The 22151-nt window shown below is 46.1% G+C and overlaps 1 protein-coding gene across 1 annotated transcript in view; it reads left to right on the top strand.

Moving 5' to 3' along the window:
* Positions 1 to 4153: 4153 nt before the first annotated feature.
* SFMBT2 (Scm like with four mbt domains 2) overlaps positions 4154 to 22151 on the top strand; it is a gene marked incomplete at both ends in the record, with an annotated part of 92313 nt that continues 74315 nt past the window's right edge. The window contains 3 exons of the mRNA XM_084205631.1: positions 4154 to 4259; positions 9386 to 9480; positions 12443 to 12683. Of these exons, the coding sequence (XP_084061757.1) occupies positions 4154 to 4259; positions 9386 to 9480; positions 12443 to 12683 (442 nt within the window). The remainder of the gene's footprint in view (positions 4260 to 9385; positions 9481 to 12442; positions 12684 to 22151) is intronic.

Here is a 22151-nt window from a genome sequence, read left to right as displayed (position 1 = left end):
AAAAGGTTCTTTCCCCAGAGGGTGGCTGGGCACTGGAACAGGTTCCCCAGGGAATTGGTCGCAGCACTGAGCCTGACAGACACCATGGAGTGTTTGGACAGCACCCAGGCATGTAGTAGGATTGTTGGGGTTGTCTTGTGTAGGGCCAGGAGCTGGACTTTGATGCTTCTGGTGGGTCCTTTCCAACCCAGGACATTCTGTGATTCCCTGACCCTGCAGCCCTGCTGCCACTCTCAGGTGTCACCCTGCTGAGGGGTGAGACCATCTCCAGGCAGTGTCTGGTGCTGGGTTTTGGAGGGGCCAAGATCAATCCCAGATGACCAGGAAAGCAAGGAAATTTCTTTCTCCACCATTCAGGACTCAGCATTACATTGGCACACCTGGCTCACTGTTCAGGCTGGAGGTTTCCAGGATGCAGGATCTTTTCTGTCTTCCTCGTGTCAATCCCAATTAGGGGAAGAAAATGAGTTTTTCAGGAGTAGCTTTAAGGAAGAGATGCTGGATTTGTGTGTGGTTAAGGGACCTCTCCCTACAGAGGATCACTCCAAAGGAAGAAAAACCAGGATGGAGGTGACAGGAGTTGAGAAGTGTAAAATGGTGTGAGGAAGCCAATGCTGTGCTTGTACAAAGAGCCAATATTGATACAGATGACAAGGCAGGGCTGAGACTGACAGCCGTGGGAAGAAGGAAATAAAAGAGATTCTTTATTATATTGCCTGGCTTTTCCTGCCTGTGAGTTGAGAGCCTGGATCTGAATTAAATACCAAGGGAATGGGAGCTGCATGGGGGGAAGAATCGGATCAGTCTGAGCCACCGCTGTGCAGGAACAATGAGCAAGGGATCTGAAACCAGGGAATTCCCGCCCTCCCTGCTCCTTCAGATGCATTTCCAAAGGATTTTCCTTTGTGCCCTTGCCTGGTGTAATGTCACCTTGAGCCTCTTTTGGTGCTGTTTCCCATCCCCTTGTTCCCAGGCTGGCTCGTGCTCCTTGGTTTGGTTTCCAGTGGGTTTCCCACTGGCAGAGGAGTTGGAGTGCAGGGGTGTGTGCTGCTCGTGTAGTGTTGGTGATTGCAGGCCAGCCAGTGTGCTGCTGTTAGCAGTATGGCTGGGGACTCTGTTTGAAGTGTTAATTAGCAGCAATTAATAAGAAGTGAAAAATTAATACCCTGTGTTAGCTTTCTTTGCTAGTTAGTTGTATCAACACCAAAGCTCAGCGCTGTTTTGAGGCTGGTGTTTGCATGAGAGTTTGGTCTGATTGTCACATGCTGTTGGGAAAATACTGAAGTGCTCTCCTGCCATAACTGGTAAACTTGTTATTCCCAAAATAAGCCAAGTAATGGCCTCTGATAGATCCAGTTTCCTTGGGATGTGCATGCTCTCAACATGACATTTCAAAACCAGTAAGTTGTCCATAGATAGCTTAAGCAAAAAAGACATTAAAATAGCGTTTAAAACCCCCAACATGTTGATGATGATGCTGAATGTGCCTCACAGATTCTGTATCCCCCCTTTTAATTGAAGTGGGCTCAAAGCCAGTTCTGTGTTGCTGACCCCTTGGGCAGGTTCCTGCTGATTTGCCCATCCACTTTCCATTTCTGATGGGAAATTCCATGATCCAGGGGTTTGAATCCCTCTCATGGGTCTGGTGGCAGATTTGGGGCTTGGCTGTGTTTAAAAAAAAAAAAAGGCAAATACTGTTGTTGTCTGATTGGGCACCTTCAGCTTTTTGTCAGCTCATAACTCTGTTTTATCAGCATCATAGAAGCATCACAAGATTTAACTACAATACTGAGAGGATTATGTTTCTTCTTGGTATTTATATTGTTAACCCTGAGCTCTCTTTAGGATGATGGATTTGTTGTGTTTAAATTGATACCTCTGTTTCTCTCCGCTCTTGGATTTTTTTTTTGTAGACCCAGGTCATCTTCCATCCTTGTCTGGTCCCTGGCAAAAATTAAAACAACCACATTCCCCCACATGAAGGTTTAGCTTCAGCTGGCACTGCCCTCCTCTCACATTTAACAAGCTTGATGTAAACTCCTGATATTTAGCTAATTTATTATTAATGATATTTACGGAAGTGTCTCTATCAAAGGAGAAGTGGGGTTTTTTTTTTTTTTTTGACTTTCAGTAAACTGACTGCTTCTAGTTTCATGGTTAATTGAAACTTAATATACACTGGGGATGAGTGATGTGTATGTTCTGAGGTTAGCTGCACTCAGAATACTCAGAGTCTATAATACACTTAATTCATTAGCGAGTCTCATGTCAACAAAGAATAAAGATGTAGTGCTGTGGCACTGGGAAAAGGGTCATGTTTGTGGAGTACTTCGAGTTTGCTCAGCACTCTGTGAAGAGACCAACAACCATATTGCTCTGAGCTGGGTTATGGTCTTCATTTTTAAAAATACTCCTTTTTTTCTTTCATTAGCAGATTCCTTTGGGGTGGGGAATAAAAATTTCTAACTTTGCCTGAACAACCTTTGGTGGGGGTTGAATCACCTGCCTTGGTAATTTGCTTCCATCAATGATTTTTTTTTTTGGTGAAACACCCATTTTTGCAGGTTTTAATTGCAGCTGTGATTGCTCCAGCAGACACTTCCACCATGGTCCAGCTGATGGATATCAGACCCTTGACATGCTCCTCATCTTTTCAGTTCTGATATAACTCCTCACACACATCCATTTCTTCTTTTAAATTGCCATAGGAGCTGCCTTAAAAACTGGGAGTGAGAAATCCACGGGCAGAACACTCTCCTCCTTTCTATTTTATAACCATCATATCTAGTCTTCTAGAATATGCCTCCAGAGTAGTAAAAGTTGAAAAAATCCCATATATTTTTACAATCTTATTACATCCTGCTTTGCCTGGCCTCTGGCAGTAAACTTCTTTCCTACTTTTAGTCACACATTTTGCAGAGCATTTGGCACAGCCCTCTCTGTCACGCAGGATTTGGAGGCTCCTCTGATAAGCAGGACCAGTCCTCCCCATCAGATATTCTGGACACACACCTTCCCTGCTGCCTGGCTTTGCTTTAGCATATCTGTGTGAATAGCTGCTTCCCTCTGTGCCCATAACCCCAGCTCCTGGTTTCTCCTTTTCAGTCGTCCTTTGACGCCTCGTAATTCATCAGCATCTCGGAGTTTTACTGAAAAGCTCACTTTGGAGTTGTTTTTAATCTACTCCTGAACGTGTTTCTTGGGGTATTGCTTGTCTGGTGGCTTAGTGTGGCTGGAAATGCAGTTCTCATTTAGTCTGGTGCCTGATGCAAGATCTGAGCATTGTGCCCTTCCTTATGCTGTTTTTCATTTCTGTGTGTTTGTATTCAACTTTGAATTTACTACGGTCACTCCTGCTGGAAGAAGCTCCTCTGGTAACACAACCCAGTTTTAAATCAGCTGCTGTTTCCTGTCCTGCCTGTTAAAACTGGAACAGTTACCTTAGGTCAGTCCTCATTCAATAAACAGTTGCAGCCAGCACTATTTCGTGAAGGTATCTGCATTTTCCATGCTCAGTTTTATTTGATAGAGTTACTCCAGCCACTTTCTCATGAGTATTTTCACTTCAGTGTTTCCCCTGTTTCATTATCACAGATCTCCCCCTTTGGAAGGTTGAATATTTATGGAGGGAGATGTATCTCACACTGTGTTAGTCATCAGAAAGCTGTAAATCCAGGGCTGCAATGGCTGGGACTTGGTGGGGATGGTTTTTTTTTTAGCATGGGTTGGGTTGCTTTGTGGGCTCATCCTTCTCTCTCTGTTGGAGGGAACTTGGAGGTGTGAAGCCTCTGGATGCTGTTTATTACTTTATTATCTTCTCTGTTGTCATTACTTCTGCTGTTGCTCTTATGATACCCTTGCCACTAAGGTCCTGTGTTGTGGTTTTCATCCAACCCCAGCTTCAGGCTGGAGATGAGAGCAGGGTGGAAGGGTCTCCATCAGAGGATCCCAGAATTATTTAGGTTGTAAAAGACCTCTGAGATCTTTCATTCCAGCTGTACCAAGGTGGGGTGACATGAAAACCATCAGGAAAGGCCGAGGGAATGGGTTGGTGTACAATAAATCACTCATTGCTTATGTTGGAAATTTTCCTTGTAGCTTGTCCTCCGTGCTTCAGGATGAATTAGGAAGGCAAAGCCTCTTCCTGTGAGCCATGGAGACGAGGGCATCCTTCATTGCCAGCATGAGGGAGACCCAGCAGCTCTCCCCAGAGCAGGATCCCAGCCCAGCCAACGGTGATGGGGAGCACTTTGAGTCAGGTGAGTGTGGGGGTACCAGCTGTGGGTTTGGATTGAAGGCACTGGAGATGGCAGTTCATGCTCACACTCAGGTGTTTATTATTTCTTATCAGTAAAACAGTCTCACTACTGGGAGTTCAGCAGCTTTTCATTAGAGGGCACAAAATGGCCAACAGTCTCTTGGTACAAGGACTTTTAGGACTAAACTGTCCAATTAAGAACTGACACCTGGACTATTTTCCCTTTTAACCCAATAACTGATCCCACAGAGCTGCAATGGGGACTTTTCTGCCCAATTACAAAATGCCACCCAAACCCATGGAGAAGGAGGAAGAAGCAGCATGAAGAAGAAACCCAGGACAACACCCTGTGCCCTCCATCTTGCTGCCATCCACAACACACTAAAAACCCCAAACCTCAATTTCTCACCCAGTGACACACCTGCACTGCTCTCTATAATCTATTTCACACTTCTGTGGATTCCAGTCCATCTTGAAGTCTGGGAAACTTTCTCCATGGATGAGGGTCAAAGTCAGTGCTGCCCTGGGGGTCAGGGCACCCCAGAGCAGACAGAGAAATATTCCCAGTGCCCTGGGTTTGCACAGGTGAGCTGCTGCACTCCTCACTGCTGCAGCTCCTCACAGGTAGAGCTGGGAGCCAGGGAGGCACTGGGAGTGGCTGTACTCCTCCAAGCCCCTTTTTGGGTCTCAGGGGTTGGACTGTGTCCTGTGATTGATGGCAAATAGGAGCTTTTCCTCTTCTGGACCTCACCTGCAGTATCAGCTACATTCTGGTGATTTTTGATGCAATCAGGTGCTTTAACTTCCCATATCCAGCCTTAGCAGGAGGAGACTGTGTCATATGATGAAAAAGTACATTATGGCTAGACCTAACCTACTTTCTTTCTGAAGCCAAGCTTTTCCCTGCTGCTCCCTCAGCAGGTCAGAAATTTGGCCACTCAGCCTTCAGTTTCCTCACTTGTGTGGCAGCTCAGTGATTCTCCTGTTTCCTTGGACACCAGATCCATGGATTTCCAGGGTGGACACACCTGGGCTGGGCTGGTCTCCACTGGATCTGTCTTTATCTGTGGTTGAGAGATAGCAATCTCTGAGGTGAGATGCAGTTGGCCAACCATAGGCATTTTTTTGGGAATGAGGAGAACTGGCCTGCAATGCCTGAAGTTTGGTGGGGACAGGGATTTTGATGGCTCTCCCAAGACTGTGCCAGAGGTTTGTGGCTGATCAGGTGTCTGTGTGTCTCCCCACACCTGTTGTGGGAGCATTTCAGTGCTCTATTCACTCAAAAAGTCATGTCTGTGTGTCTAGGTGTTGTTAATAAGATGTCTCAGCAATTTGCCTTAAATACTTTCTCCTACAGCAAAGCCTGTGGGAAAAGAAAAGTAAAAATGAGTGTTTTGGAACCACATGGTTTGGGTCTATTATCCCTTTTCTTTTCCATAGCTGAACATTCCAGGGGGCTGTTAACAGCTGGAACAGCTGAATTTTTATAATGTCAGTGCATGAGCACTTTAAAGCCATTGAGAGGCTCACAGATAATGACTTGTTGATTTTATTTGTCATCCTGGGCTTGTTTATACATCACCGTATTGTAAAGCAGCCAGCCTTGACTCTTTCATTAAGAAAAAGCTCTGGACCCTAAGTACCAGTAATTGGAAAGGGAGCTAGTATGTAAAATAGGTTTAATGGCAGATTTATCACCTTTCAGGGTGTCCTGTGCTCCTCAGCAGTTGGGTTTTTGTGATGGATGAGGAGATTTGTGTGCAGCCCTGTAGCATGTGTTGGTTCCTTTGGGCTGGTCCCATCCCTGTGTCTGCTCTGGATGCCCCCCTGCCAGAATTCCAGCAAGGAGCAAAGTCCATTGACAAACCATTTTGAAAACATACAGTCCCTTCAGAATCCTTTGTGGTGAAATGAAACAAAATAAACCAGTGATGCTGTGATGAATGAGTACTATGACATTATTTTTACAGACCTTGTAAAAGTAATTTCCTGATAAAGTCTGCAGATAAAACATGGTGGAGGAGCCAGGCTGGTGATGTGTCAGAGAGGAATGAGCTGACAGGGAGGGAAGGCTGCAGCTCTCACTTTGCCTTGCCTCTGGGCCTTAAAACCTCTTTATTTGGGTTTAGAAAGGAGAGATGTGGGTGGTATTTTATTCAACAGGTGCTGGTGTGAGTTTTGCTGGGCAGCATGTGAAATAACCTGTGAGTGAGAGTCTCTGTGCTGGCCTGTGGCAGAGTGGGTCAGGGTTAATGAGGTTGTGAAGGACTTGGTGCATCCATAACCAGCATCTAGTTCTGTTTGTTAAAAAGCTTTCTGCAAATTCTGGAGAGGACTCTGACCCCCCCGGGGACATTGCAAGGGCTGGGGGGGATGCACTGGACTGCAGGGAATCTCTCCTGGAAGGCTGCTGAGGAGGGCTGGAGAAAAGGACACATGTGCTGGAGGACAGACTTGCCTTGACTCACACAGTCAGAGATGAGAGCAAAAACAGGAATAAAAACTGAGAGTACACAGAGAGCACCCTGGGCTGTGACCGTGGTCACAGGGGTCCCAGGGTGAGGGAAGAGATGAGAAAGTTGACTCTATGTTCAGAAGGCTGATTTATTATTTTATGATATATATTATATTAAAAACTATACTAAAAGAATAGAAGAAAGGATTTCATCAGAAGGCTTAGCTAAGAATAAAAAAGGAATCAACAACAAAGGTTTGTGTCTGACTGAGACAGTCTGGACAGCTGGACTGGGATTGGCCATTAATTAGAAACAACCACATGAGACCAGTCCCAGATCCACCTGTTGCATCCCACAGCAGCAGACAATCATTGCTCACATTTTGTCCCTGAGGCCTCTCAGCTTCTCAGGAGGAAAAATCCTAAGGAAAGGATTTTCCATAAAATATCATAACTACACTGGGCTGAGGGAAAGTGAAATGCTCCAACGTGGAAGTGCCTGACCAGGAGAGAAGAGAGCCCAGGGCTGACCTGGAAGTCACAGAATTATTTAGGTTGGAAGAGACCTCTGAGAGCTTTGGTTCCAGCCATCCCCCAGCCCTGCCAAGAGCACACCCTAAGCCATGTCCCCACCTGCCACATCTCTGTGTCTTTTAAATCCAGGGATGGTGACTCCACCACTGCCCTGGGCAGCCTGTTCCAGATGTCCTGGCCATGTCCTGAGGTGGAGATGCCCTTGGGATTGTTGGAACATCCCAAGCCCACAGACACAGGTAGCAGGGAGAGATGAGGCACAGGGGATGATGCACTTCAAGCTTTCCATGTCAGGTGCTCCTGACCTTTGGTGGGTTGTGCTCAGGGAAAAAGTTGCTTTAGCAATTTTAAGCCTGGAATGGATAATCATATCTGCCCATCTACTGATGGACTTGGTTTTAGAGGCTCAGCCTCCGAAATCTCTGCACACAGCTCTCCTCTGGAATATTAGCTCTGCAGGGTTGCAGGCATGAAGGCTGAAAAATATCCCTGTTCATCTAAATTGCCTGCCTGCATGATACAGAATTTTTCCACCAAGCTCCTACCTTGTGGTTAAGTTGTGGCTTATCATTCAGTCAGGGTTGAACAAACCCCTCATTCTGGGTCAGATATCTCAAGTAGAGCCAGCTTCTGAGCCTGGAGGTTTTTGCAGTGATTGCAAAAATCAAAACAAAGCCCATTCTTTATTCTGCCATGAATTTGTCTATTTTTGGATTGTAATCATGGAATTGGGTTATTTCTTGCTGAGTTGGAGAGTCATCTGGTAGCCTCTTTATCACTGGAGTAAATGTTGATTTGCATCTTCATATTTAAGGAGATGATTTGAGTTTAGGGCAAGGAGTCAGACTTGATGCAGCAGCGTGCAAGTGTTTAATAGTGTTGACAGCTCAGCTTTGAACTCCCAGACAGATCTTTACCCTCCACCAGCTCTGTCTCAAAAACCCTCTTCTGTTCCCCTTTTTTCTCCCTCACCTACATGGGTCTGGTGCCACAGGCAGCAAATAAAAACTGTGTCTTCCCCTTTTAATAATGAGAGATTTCCCCCTGCACAACATAATTTTCTCTGGTCCTGGAAACTGGAGACCTGTAGCAATAATTGCAATAAATTAACCTAGCCTTTTTCTTCATAAAACTGTCTGGGGAGGGTTCTTAATTCAGTTTGTCATGAGTCACTTTAATTACATCATGACCACGCTGATGAATGCTGGGGCAGGTAAAGGGTCTTGCAGAGTTTGCCTGATAAATGCTTATTGCAAAGAGCTCATTGCCAGACTGTAAATATTTTTGCTCTGGGGATGAAACTGGGCTTGCAAGATTGCTTGGGAACAAAATGAAAACAATCAGATTTGGCTGATTTTCTGTAAGTGAAAGAAGATTTATTTTTAATTATTGCTGGGTGAGATGGTTTGGGGCCTTGGCTCTGCCCCAGGGTGGTTATAAAGGAAGAAAAGAAAGAGTGGTCGTGTCCAGCCCTTGCTGTGGGGCAGGGGTGGGCATGGGGGAGAGAGGACACAGAGCCCCAAATCTGAAGGGGAGCAGAGAAGAAGAGGGCAGAAGGGGTCCAGTGAGGGTTGGGGAAAGGAGCTGCAGCTTGTAAAAGGGGTTTATCTGAGATTTATGGTGCAGTGATGCTGAGGAAGGAGAAGAAGGAGTGAAAAAGGGTCTCACTCACCCCAGCTCAGCCAACAGAAGCATCTCCTGATTTATCCCTGGGGCCCTGCTGTGACCACCAGGGCTGGGGGAGCGCTTGGGGGGCACAGGGACATGGCACCTTGGTGGTGGTGGGCAGGCAGCCACCCCCTCACAGCCAGGGAGCCAACACATGCAAAATAGAGGAGCCCAAGTGCCTCCTGCAGCGTGTGACAGCTTTGTGCCCCCACTGCCATGGAAGCAGAGTCTTTTCTGGTCTCAGTGTTGGCTGCTAAAACCCCAGAGTCTGCTGAATTCATAGCAAGGGCTGGTCAAAACACAGATCCTTCAAGCAAGCTTTCTGTTTTCCCTTCTGTTGATGTTTATGCTGGTTGCTATTCTCACCCTGAACTCTTTGACACGACTTTTGCCTTCTTTGGCTGTGTTTTAGGCTGCTTTTCTTTCTCTCATTTTTTAATTTATTTTTTTTTTCTTCTTCTCTTGAACAGATGAGGGCTCCAGCATTGAGGATGCAGACTTCAACTGGGACGAGTTCCTGGAGGAAACAGGAGCCAGTGCTGCTCCCCACACCTCCTTCAAACATGTATGTGCTCCCTCTGAGCCCTGTGGGGGTTGAACACCTTCCCTCTCCTGCTTTTCTGGGGCTCCCTGGAGAGCTGGAGTGGAGTCTTCCCATTTTGGGCAGAAATTGTCCCTCCCCACGTGTGACAGGCTGAGTGGGAATAGCCCCCAGCTGGTGTTAGGTGACCTTGGTGTGTTGGCAGTCACAGACTGGAGTTCTGTGTCTGTGCCACTCCCTTATCCTCTGCCTTTGCATCAGATTTTCCATTTTTTGAAGGGTTGTGTTGCTCTCCTTTTGCTTCTAATGCACTCATTTTATTTTCTCTTCACCTGTTTTCCCCTCTGCATTCATTGCTGTCCATTCCAGCCTGCAGAGGTGAGTCTCACAGGAGTGTGGTGGTTCCCCAGAGCTCCTTTTCACCCCTGATTTGCTGCCTGGCAGGGTCACTGAGCACCAGAGCTCGGTGTGGCTCAGAGGAAACCAAACCACCTCTGTCTCAGAGGTGTGGGGAGCAGGGCTTGGGCAGGTGGAGCTGTTCCTGGCTGGACATGGAGCATCCAGGCAGCTGTGGCAGTGACAGCTCTGTGCCCTGCTCTGTGTTAGCACCAGCAGCACTTGAGGGCACCTCTGGGGATCACCTGCTCCAGCCACCTTTGCCTCCAGGTCATTTTGTGGCTCGTTTTGTGGGGCTGAAGGAGCTGCAGGGATGAAAACCCTCTCTTTTATCTGCTCTGAAAAACCAGTACAGTACCTCTAGTCCCTGTTTTGCTTTCATTTTAACAACAGTTAACCCAGAGGTGAAGGAGCACAATTCTCTGTACTGGACATTTGCAGGGCAGTGCTTGTTGTGGAGTTTATTCTTGATCCAGCAGCTGCTTGGAGAGAGCATCGTGTCCCAGATTTCTGCTCCAGGCTCCAAGTAGAAGGTTCAGTGCTTCATGAAGCCTTTAAGGATGTCTTTAGTTGTGAGGAGATGCCCAGTTCATCCTGCAGTGTCTCACAGCACCTCAGTCCTGGAGTGTCAGTGTGGGACAGATTGGTGCTGGAAAGTGCCCAAACTGAAACTTGATCCTCAAAAATCTGGCCAAAAACCTGAAAGCTGTTGGAGGAGATTGCATCCCCTGTCTGTCTGATTCTCCTCTTGATGTGATTTCCAGTCACAAGTCTCTTGGCATCCAGAATACCTTGTTGGTGTTATGGTGAGCACAGGGCTCAAAAAAAAAAACCCAAAAAAACCAGCAAATGAATCACTCTCTGCAGGCACCAGGCTCAGGTGCTGTGAGCTGCAGCTGCCAGTCTGTACTGGGAGGGGGCCAGGAGATCCCATTTGTACTGGGACACGGGCCAGTGTGTAGCCTGGATTATTTGGGAGGACTCTGAGCATTGCTGAGCACCTGGTTCAGCCCTGAGGGAAGCAGTGCAGGTCACAGACCACCCTCAGTGTCAGACCATGGCCAGAGGTCCCTCTCAATGGTTCTGTGCCTCTGGGCATTGATTCTGCTGGAAATGCCCACACCAGGAAAGGCACAGGGAGTGCCAGTGATAAATGGGTTTGGCTGGGCAGCCCTGGGGTCAGAAGCTGGAGCTGGATGAGTGAGGGATTACTGCTGATGGACTAGAGGAATGTTTTCTCAGCAGCTTGGCAGCCCCACATCTGGGAAATCCTCAGTTGAGCAAGTAGGCCATGTTATATTTGTCTATATAAATAAGAGAGTCATTTAAAACTGCCATTTCAGTTGGAAGTCAGTCAGAGACAGGTTTACCCAGAGTTATAATCCCTCTGGATTTAGTAGCTGATAAGGTTCTGAGAAACCTGTGACAGCCTGTCCTTAAATATCTCCTGAGGAGTGCCAGGTTACACTTTGGTTTTGTGAAGACAAGGCTGGCACCTGGCCAGTGCACTGGCATCCACCTCTTCTTTACCAGCATCAGCTGGAGGCATCCCACTGGTCCTTGCAGCACAGGTTGGGCTGCAGCAGCCCTGGTGTTCATCAGCAGTGTCCCAAAAGAGATGCTCTGGCATCTCCAGGGTCCTGAGGCACATTACAGGTGGCCTGTCACTGCTGGGATGAGGGGAAGTCACATCTCCATCAGATGGAGGACAGTGACCCTGACAATTTACTCCTTTCATGGCTCGTTTTCCAGGGTGCTGGGAGGGGGAATTGGTTGAGGCTTGAGCTGCTGAGGAGGGGTGCAGTGGAAGTTCTCTTCTTGGTCTGCCTGGTGCAGCACTCAACCCTTGATGCTTGTCAAGCTTCTAGAGGTGCTTCAGTGTTGTTGTGTGACTGATTATTGTAGTTGGGCTTAACTCCTAGAGGTGCTCCATCCCTGCCTTTCTGTGCCCTGTGATTTGCCTGGTGGAGCTGTGCAGTGAGAAATGAAACTTCCTTTGAGTTATGCTGACTGTATCCAAGGCATTGGTGACATTATTTAGGGGTTGAAAATGTGTGCCAGTCTGTTGTCATCACATTGCAAAGCTCTCATACCTTCTCAGTGATTTCTCATGGGCAGCTCCTCAAAGCATTAACTCCTTCATTACAACACAGCCAACAAACACCATCTCTCTCCTCAACTCTCTAACCCACTCTTTTGTAGCACTCCTCTTAATGGACACAACTGCAGCCTGTTAAGGGCAGGCCTGTTCCTAATCCTTGGTGATTAGTGCAGCTGCAGCTCCTCAGGTGTGAGACCACCTTCTGCACTATCTGTATTTTCTCACATTCTGTCCCTCCACACCAGTCCTCTCTTGGATGAAGTGCGCCTGAAGGTACCACTCCTGCCCTTCAGAACCTTTGGTACTTCCATGATGGGATATGAGCCAGGGAAGCAGGACTGGCTCTGCCCAGACAGATGGACAAGGAGGTGGTTGGATTAAGAAGCACAGTCAGCTCATGTCCTCTCCCAGGGCTGCTCTTCAAGGGCAGGGCAGGGGATCTCCCTACCAAGCAGAAAAAGTGACACCATGCCTTTCTCCGTTCACAAGGTTGAAATCAGCCTTCAGAGCAGTTTCCAGCCAGGGATGAAACTGGAAGTGGCCAACAAGAGCAGCCCAGACACGTACTGGGTGGCCACCATCATCACCACGTGCGGGCAGCTCCTGCTGCTGCGCTACTGCGGCTACGGCGACGACCGCAGGGCTGACTTCTGGTGCGACGTGATGACGGCAGACCTGCACCCCGTGGGCTGGTGCACGCAGAACAACAAGGTCCTGATGCCTCCAGAGGGTGAGTTCTGCCTCCTTTGTGGGGCCCTGCTCTGCTCTTGGGCTCCAGATTTCTGCTTGGTCTGGGATTGTTGTGTTGGTGGGGTGTGCCGACAAAGGGAGGAATGGTGAACCTGACTCCGTGTTCTCAGAAGGCTGATTTATTATTTTATGATACTATATTATATTAAAGAATGCTATACTAAAGAATACAGCAAGGATACTTACAGAATGCTAAAAGATAATAATGAAAAGTCCTGACTCTCTCCAGTCTTGACCACTGCTTGACCAAAGGTCACACGAAACCAATGGAACAATCACCTGTGGGTGAACAATCTCCAACCACATTCCACATGAGCACAACACAGGAGAAGCAAATGAGATAAGAATTGTTTTCCTTTTTCTCTGAGGCTTCTCAGCTTCTCAGGAGAAAAATCCTGGTTGAAGGGATTTTTCCAGAAAATGTGGATGGGTCATGGGATGGGTGCTGCAGGTCCTTGGCTGGTGTTGGGTGATGTGGGCAGGCTCGTGTCCCCACAGGATTCAGTTTGCCAGCCAGTCTCCAGCAAAGGAGTTTTTGCCCTAGCTGGTGACAACAGAAGGCACTTCCATAGGGAGATGCCTTTTCCTGCTGAACTGTAATGCTGAGATTTTCACTTCAGAAAGAAAACTGTCCTGTTCCTGTAGAGAGGAGGGGTGAAATTCAAGAGTGAGAACAAACTAAAATAAGCAAGATCAGCTTGGGTGTAACCAAAATCAGAAGCTGACTTTGCACTCTAATGTGTTTTGCCCTGAAAATGTAAAGCCTTCCATCATGACTCTGGCAGCTTTTAATTCCAGTGGTAGATCCACGTGATTAAAGACAGCAGAATTTGGTCATTATTGGTCAGGGCATGTCCTGATTGGCAGCTCTTAGGTGCACAAAAGCTGAATGAAAATGATGTAGGTTCTTGAGTGGCCCATGTGGAGCAGTCTGTTAATAATACAATTTGATCCCCAGTGTATATGAATATAAATATATATATATATATAGATATATGCATCAACAGAGCAGCTGTGGTGTATCCTTGCTACTACATAGCTCCAAGCAGAGGCATATTGTCAGTGTTGCTGCTAAGTATTTCTGCCATATATCCCATTTATTCTGCATCAAGGGAAGAAGAGATGAGTATTCAGCCTCCAGCTTGTGCATGCATTTAAGGAAAGTCTCATTTAAGGGCTCTGCTGCTGAAGTTACTCTTTCCCTTTCTGCTGTGTGCCCACTGGGAACAGTGCACGTGCCAGTTGTGTGCCACGTGGGAATTCTCCTGCAGTCAGTGTTCCCTGCCTTCCTCCTGAAGTGAGCTGTAGATGCAGTCTTTGAATCAAAGCTGACATCCCTGCCTTGCATATACCCAGCTGTGAGCTAAACTTGTCTTTTTGTTCTGGTCTGTGTGTTTTGAATAAACACAAGATTGATTGCTTAAAAAAAAGAGGAAGAAAGAAAAGAAGTCTTGAAGATAAATACGGCTGAGAAATCTCTTGGCTTAGTACCAGTAAATCAAGCTGATGTGAGAGGGGTGAGGTATTTTATTTTATTGGCCTCTTAAACTACATTTTATTATGTGGATTACAATCAGCGTTACCAGAAAGGTGTGCAGTGCTACAGACTAAATCTCAGAAGTGAGGGTCAGGGGGGTAAGAGAATTGACTGAATGTCATAATAGAAAATAACAATTCCCATATAACCTCAGGCAACTGCTTTTCACGGATCTGTTGGAATTTGCCCTTTGGGTCGTGGCCACTCTGTGTGAATTGCCTTGCTTGAGTGACTGCAAGTGTGCAGTGTGTCCTACATCCCTTTTTCTCTGGTGGGTGATGTAACTGGACACCAGGGTGTTTGTTGAATGTGGGGCTTCTTTTGGTTTTTTTCCCCACTCCCACTCTCGTTTTCAGTGAATAAACTTTGTTGACTATGTCACAGTATCATTTTCAAAAGGAAGAAATCAAATGCACGAGTTGTTATTCCGAAAGAAATTTAAGCATTTAAGAGCTTGGCTCATATTTTGGAATGAGACATCTGAAATGCCCAAGAGGATCTGAGCCTTCAGGACTTAAAGAATCGCAGGACCTATGCATTGGTAAAAGAGAAACTGATGTTCTCTGTGAACTCTGTGGAGATTTTTTTAAACCTCTTTAGCACTGCTCTTCATTTTGCTGTCAGACTTTTGGGAGAAACAAAAACCAGCTTTAAATTGCACGGACCCAGTGGTGAAGGCATCAGTTCTGCACATCTTGATGACAGTGGCTGTATCTGTTGGCTACACCATGGCTGGGGCTGGTTGTCTGTCATTTTAAGGCTGTGATTTTAATCAGGAGCTGAAGGCTAAAAAGCAGAGTTGCCAAAATGGACTTGTTTAACAGCCAGGATGACAGCACTGGGACAATGCTTTGTTTCTGCTCACCAGTCAGGTTGGACTGATGTGTGCTCGTCTCGTAAATGTGATGCCAGACAAGAAGGGTGGAGTGATGGGACAAGGAATTTCATTAGATGGGAGAGAGATGCAACAAAATGGGCTGGTTGAGTTCAGCAGATCAATAGAACTTGATTTAAAGTCCAGCACACACAGAGCTTTTAAGAGGCGGCTGCCAAATAATTGTAGTTTATGATCCAAATGGAAGGAAGTTGATTAATTTGCAGGCTGCTGCTCTGTTATTTATGGGGTGACATTAGTTGCATCATGGTGCCTGTGGCCTGTGAGTAAAATGTCAAGTCATGTTCTGTCCTTCTGTGACATGATGGTGCAGTCACCGGATCAGGAATACCTGAGGTGGCAATAAAATGTCTTGGTTTGTGGCAGGATGATGTGAGTGCACGTGTGCCTGTGAGCTTCATGCTCCAGCCCCCTCCTACACAGGAAATCAAAGGAGTAAAATTGTAGTTACTTCAAGCTTTGCCATTAATTATATTTTTCTCATTACAAATCGGTGTGTAATTTGAATTGCAAACTCAACTATCCTGGCAGAATAGATCTGTTTACCATTCAAAGCAAAATGAAAATTATTTAAATTAGTTAATATAGAACTCATTTGAATGAATTGGATGTTTATTCATGAACTAGCTGAGGCAAGTGTGAAGCTGTCCTTATGGTCTGTAGCTTTGGCACTGATCAGCTCTAATGTCACGTCCTGGGACAGAGATTTTTTCTTTATTGCATTTTAACTGGGTGTAAGCAGTGGGTAACTACAGCCTGATGTAGCTGAGTGTGAAATTTTCATCCTTCCTGACAAGGCCCTTCAGCGCTTGTAATTCATATGAGGAAGGGCAGCCTGCTTCAGAGTCCACTGGCAGTGGTGGGGCTGTGATGCTGTGGGAGCCTTTGTTTCCTGCACTGTTGAGGGTGGGGTGTAAGGTAGATTTTCCCTCAGTTAGTTAAAATTTCCCCATTGTATCAGCCTGGATGGAAACAGGGATAGCATTTATCCCCTCCTATGTCTTACCCAAAAACTCTCTTCCTCCTCTAAGTGCAGTTGTTTGTCCCATCCTTCATCCTTTGGACTGAGCATCCTTCATCCCTTGCACTGAGCATCCTTCCTCCCCTTTACCCACTGAGCATTAAACAATCAACCCTAACTAAACTTTCCTGACTAGTGGAAGGAAAAGAGGTGTCCTGCTAGTGGAAGGAGAAGAGGTGTCCTTTAGCCTGTTCATTTCCTTGTGCTGTTTTCCTCTGCTGCTGCCAGTTGAGTTCATGGCCACATCCACCATCGTCCACCATCGGGCCCAGGAGCGGCGTGGAGAACCTGACGAGGGTAGCAGCTAATTTATGCATTGTGAAAGAGCAGGGACATCCTGTGATTGATACTCGGGGGGTTTTGTACAGATTGCAGATTTCCAGCTGAGCTGACAGAGCCCAGGCTCTCCTGGCACTGCTGTAATGCATCCTGGAATGAGCTAAAGACACCGGGTGAGGGGATTGCTTTGTACACTTGGAACTGCAGCAGTGGCTCTGCTTTGATGCTGACGGATGGAAATTCAAACAGGGCATTTCTGTGTGCAGATCTGTGAGCTGGAGTCTGCTTGCTGGGCTGACCAGGAGGCTGGAGATGGAAAGGAACACAGCAGGGAGAGAGCCAGGTGGATATTTTGATTTTGTGCAAATGGGGAAAGCTCTGAACACTGGCTGTACCTGGGCTTAGTGACCAAGAAGATCAGTCCCACTGTGTAGGAAAGCAGCTTTTGCTTCCCTGTTTGATCAATACAAGGAGGATTAAAGTTCAGAAGTCTGATCCTGGGTTGAAATAACCTTTTCTTTCATGGTGCTGAGCTTGATAAAGTTTAGTCATCAAATATACCGTTAAGAGAGGTAGACTTAAAGTATTTTGCCTGCCAAGGCTTTCTGTGAAGGCAAACACCATCATTTGGTCAGTGTTTGAGACAGGTTTTCATGTGGCTCTCAGGTGAGATTAATGCCAAAGGAGGGGAATTTCACTGTGATTCCAAACACTGGGTCAGATTCTGGGAGGAATCTGTGGTGGAAAAGGGAGATAAAACTTGTGCCAGGGCATATTGGGTTACCTTCAAATGGCAACTTACTGCTTTTTTTGTTTGGTTGGTTTTATATATTATCATGTGAATCTATCACAGAGCAAAATCCTGCTCTTTGAGGTCAGCAGTGTGAAGGAGGGGAGGAATGAATCTGGTTGGATTTGGTGAAGTTTACAGCAGGGTGGTTCTGAATGGCCAGAAGATGGTCTGCTGTGTTGCAGGTGTGGGTTTGATGTCACTCCAAGACACACAGAAGGCTTTTTTTGGGGTCACAGCTCAGGGTGGTGGTGGTGTGGTCCATACCCTTGGCTTTCAGCATCATTTTTGGAGCTGCCTTGCTGAATGCAAAGCTTGTCCGTGGGTTCTCAAAAGAAGGACACAGAGATCAGAGATAATGTTTCTGCAATGGATGAGGGTGTTCAGAGATTCCCTTTCAGTCAGGGATATAGTTGGGGTTTTTTTTTTTTTGTTTTTTTTTAATGAAGTCATCTTCCCCCTGGTGATCTCATCCCAGAGGAAGTAAAAATTAAACTGAACTTGCAGGTAGAGAGATCAGATGGGCAGGGTGGACTTCTCCTTTTGCTTTTATAGTGGTATGGGCAGCAGATCTGGCCCTGGTTTAGCTCTTTCACCTGAAATATTACTTCCTAAGAGCTTGAGGCTGGAGAAAATAAGTAGGCATTCACTGAGCTTATGCTGTTTTACATCAGCTAAGAACTGGGCCCTCGAGCCAAGTGAAATGAAACTCGGAAATCTTCTGTGGCAGGTTGCACTCTCAAAGCCTGTGGATGTTTCTAAAGCAGTATACAGGGCTGTTTCTTAAAATCTCTGCCCCATCTTTATCCTATTATTCCATCAAAACTGAGTTTAGACTAGGCTAATGTAAATAGATGGCAGGATTTCTTTATTTTAAATGCTGCAAATGACTCTTAGTGCAGTGTTTTATGTGTGCTTTTCAAGTCGACTTTAGCAGACTATTAATTATGCAGGGATGACGTTAGCATAAATAACTAGTCAGCAAATAAATGTCAATTAAATATTCTATTAGCATAGTAGGCAGCTTTATGCATTGGCATAGAACATTTAGCAGATCATACTTAACGAGCACATAAAAAAATAGATTTTTTTTTTTTCCCCTTAGCTCTCCTGATGACGGCAAAGGGGAGGAGAGGAGGTAAAAATGCTGGATTTGGCTGAAATTTGCTGTAGTAGGAGTCAGGTCAGTTGACTCTGGTGTATCTTGGGAGTTTCCAGGAGCTGGAATTCATTGGAGCATGCCATGGCTTGGCATTTCCTCCCAGCCCCTCGTAGCCCCTTGCAGACTTGCCCCTGAGAAAAACATATTTTCCTTAGAGCACCCTCAGTAGTTTTTCCTTCCCTCCCTTGGCATGAGTCAGATCCCTCAGCCTGGGATGTGAAAATTCAAGAGTCTGCTGGTGGCTTGAGTGGCATCAGGATAATGTTGTCTTGATAGGGAAAATGCTCTTTTCACTGTTGTGTGAAACTGTAAATCTTTTTCATGTGCTGCCGGCTTTAGTTACTTTCAGAAGACTTGGTATTGCCAAGAGAGGCCTTTTTGGGGTAAACTGAGCATAGCAGCCCTCCACTTGTGTTTTGGGAATAGAATTTTTAATTGTTGAGCTACTGTGTGAATGTGGCACAGCCTGGCCAGTGGGTCAGGCTTTGCAAGAAGTTTGAGTTGTAGACTTTATCAAATGCAGAGGGTTTTGATCATCTCCAGGTCTGCTGGGCTTGAGGTCAACATTTTCTGTTTGGATTTTCCTTTTCAGGTCCAGAGGCATAACTGCAGAGAGCCTTGTAGGGATGAGATGCTGGCAGGTTTATTAGGTGGAGTGAGGAGTAAATGGATTATCCTGATATTTCAGTTGTGAAACTCAGACAAAAAATAATCATGTCCTGAGTGGGAAATGTGAGATGTGCACTGCTGTAGCTCTGTGAGTGATGGAGAAAATCAAGGGGGGAAAGCAATGTTTGGTTCAACACAGGTGTTTTTGTTTAGAAGTGTTGTGGGAGTGCAGTAGAAGTGTTCTTTGGGACTGTGGATAAGTCTCTGGCTCTGCAGGGGCTCTGTGGCTCAGGTGGTGACCTTGGGGCACTCTCAGCCCTCTGCTAAGGGGAAAGTTTTCCCTGAGGCCAGGTCTCATCAGCTGGGCTCACTCTTCTTGCTTCTCTGGAGTATCTGATGGAACTGGCTTGGAAAAGTTCCTTTCTCCCCTTCATTCATAAATTCAAAGCCTCTGCTTTGTACTCACCAGGATTTTCCTTCAGGAAAAAGCGTTTTTCCACTCAAAACCATCAGGGTGGCTGTCTTTGGGTTTAAACAGCCAAAAAACTCTCTTGAGTTGAGCTGCAGCAGACTCAGCACCCCCAAAGTGGGTGCTGGTCCCTCCTTGCCCTTTTACCTGGGTTAGACTTTGTCTCAGGAGGTTTTGGCCTCTCCTTGTGCATTCATCTTGAGATGTCTTCTCCTCCATGCCCCGTGAGATGCTCTTGGGGAACCCAGCCCTTGCTGAGGATCAGGCATTTGAAGAACTGAAACCATGCAAGATTGTTTAGTTTTCCAGTGGAGAAAAGGAAGCCCAGAGCTTGCACATGAAGTAGGCTCTGTTTGTTAAAAGCAAGAAAAGAAACACACTTTTATCAAAACCTAATTTTCCACTAAGAAGCCGTTTCAGCAGAAACACGCCCAGCAAGCCGAGTTTCCAGGGACAACAACATCTGCTTGTGCTGTATTTATATTTATTTATGCTCACAAGCAAATGGAGGGAGGGAAAAAGGAGCAGGACTGGCCAGGCAGCCTGTGGTCCAGCCAGGCAGGGCTGTGTGCAGTGTCTGTGGGCACCAGAACTGCTCAGGAACCTGCAGTGCACCTCAGGTGCCTGTTCAGCACCTGATTTTGGGTGCTTTTTTATTCTAGAACCCAAGGATGGTTTGGGTTGGAAGGGATCTTGCTGATCATCTCATTCTAACCCCTGCCACGGGCAGGGACACCTTCTATAGAACAGAGTATCACTGAGGATAATTTGGAAAAATCAGATTTGGCCCACACCTGGATTAGATATCAGTGCAAGTCCTTAGAGGGTTGACAGTTTCCCTGATGCAGTTGTCCCCTAATGCAAATCCTGGATTTTTGCAGATTTCTGGGTGGAAATACTTTTCATCTCTAGCTGTAGCCTGTCCTTGTTCCTGTACTGAACTGAGCCATGCAGTCAGCAAACCTTGTAAAAAAATATGACTTAGTTTTGCAGCTAACACTGAGGATAATGCAGCACTGTTTACTCTAGTGTGTTATTAACCCAGCTCGGAGCAGGGCTTTAATCTGGAGGTTGGCTGGCAGCCAAGGAAGGGTTCAAGAAGTGGTTCTCCAGTGGATGAGGTTTGAAAGCCAGTGGCTCAGACATGGCCCTGCTGAAATGAATCCACTCTCTGCCTGCTCTTCCCTCGCTTGGGTGGACTCTCTGTTCCAGCTGCATTTCTCTTCACAGGGAAAAGCAAGGCACAGCTTCCCAAGGATATTTCTGGGATTCACATTCTCTGAACCTCAGAGAAAGAAAAAAAATAATTCTTATCTCAATTGCTGCTCCTCTTGTTGTTCACTGCTGGAATGCATTGAGGAAGATTGTTGACCTGAAGGAATTAGCTTGATTGGATTCTGGTGTGAGTGTTTTGATTCATTGAATCCATGTCTGTGTGTTGGGACTGTCAGGTGACAATCACAGGATTCTGTGCAGTTGGGTGCTTGTGCAGGTTCAGTTTAGATGTAATGTAATATAGAATAATACAGTATCATAAAGTAATTAATTAGCTTTCTGATAGCTTTGGAGTCAGATGCATCATTCCTCCCTGACATCAGGCAGAAATATCACCAACACTCTGTTCTGACTTTCATCTCCACGTGCTGCTGCCTTCCCCCAAAAAGGAGTGATGCTGCCATTCCCACAGCAGCTGGATGGGGTGCAGCATGGTGAGGTGGTGCAGGGAAGGCTGAATGATGAATCCTGTTATGATTAAAGAAGCAGCACCTTGTGTACAAGCAAGAGTGGAGCTGAGGATCAGGGATCTTGCAATGAAAACTGAAAGCCTAATCCTTTTATAAACAGTCTGGAGGGGGGAGAAGGAAAAGCAGCGATTTTCGGGGACTTTGACAAGTTATAAATATATCCTGAGTGAAACCAATAGTGTGGAGCTTTATGAAAGATTTAATGAATGAATATTTCATGCCCACATGGTGCTTCTTCTGTAAAGTGTGCTGTTGGTAAAAAGCAATAAACAAAGAACCTCCTTCAGGGTTTGTTTGGGCTTTTAAATTAAACTAATTTAATCAACTTTTTCAGTCAAGCTTGATATTAGTTCCATTCTGTACACAGCATTGTACTGGGCTCTGTTTGTTTTCTCCTGATACCTGTTCCACTGTTTGGGAGATGCTTGAATATCAGAGAATGATTCATTTCATCCTGCCCTTATGTTGCATCTGGGTTTTTAAGGCAGAGAACTCCTGACTTTGTCCTTTTCCTAAAACCTGAGGAGCCATCCATCCTCTACCATCTCAGCTGGAGGTGTTTCAGGACTCCAGCTGAGTTCATTATCCAGCAGGAAAATCACTTGAGCATGCTGGTCATTTCTGATTGTAACCAAATAGGATTTTTATGGGTTTTGGAAGCCTTCAGCACCCAGCTTGCTGCTGCTTGAAGGACTAGAACTAGCCCAAATCTCTCTGGGGTCTGGCCCCCTCTGGCCAGTGAGGCTTGGACACTTCTGCACTGGGTATCAGAGATTTTTGCAGGCAGATGGAAATTCTCTACAAGCAAGGCTGGGGCTAGGTTGTGCTGGTGAAGTTTCTTTATGGTTGGCAGTCATGAAAAATGGCCAGGAGGAAATCAGGGTATGTGTTAGCTCTGTGTTCCATGTCTTTTGCAATAATTTCTAAAAAGTCCTTGGGGA

Source organism: Fringilla coelebs, assembly GCF_963513975.1.
Source record: "Fringilla coelebs genome assembly, chromosome: 5".
NCBI classification, from domain to species: Eukaryota; Metazoa; Chordata; class Aves; order Passeriformes; family Fringillidae; genus Fringilla; species Fringilla coelebs.
This window is presented reverse-complemented; position numbering and strand designations above follow the sequence as displayed.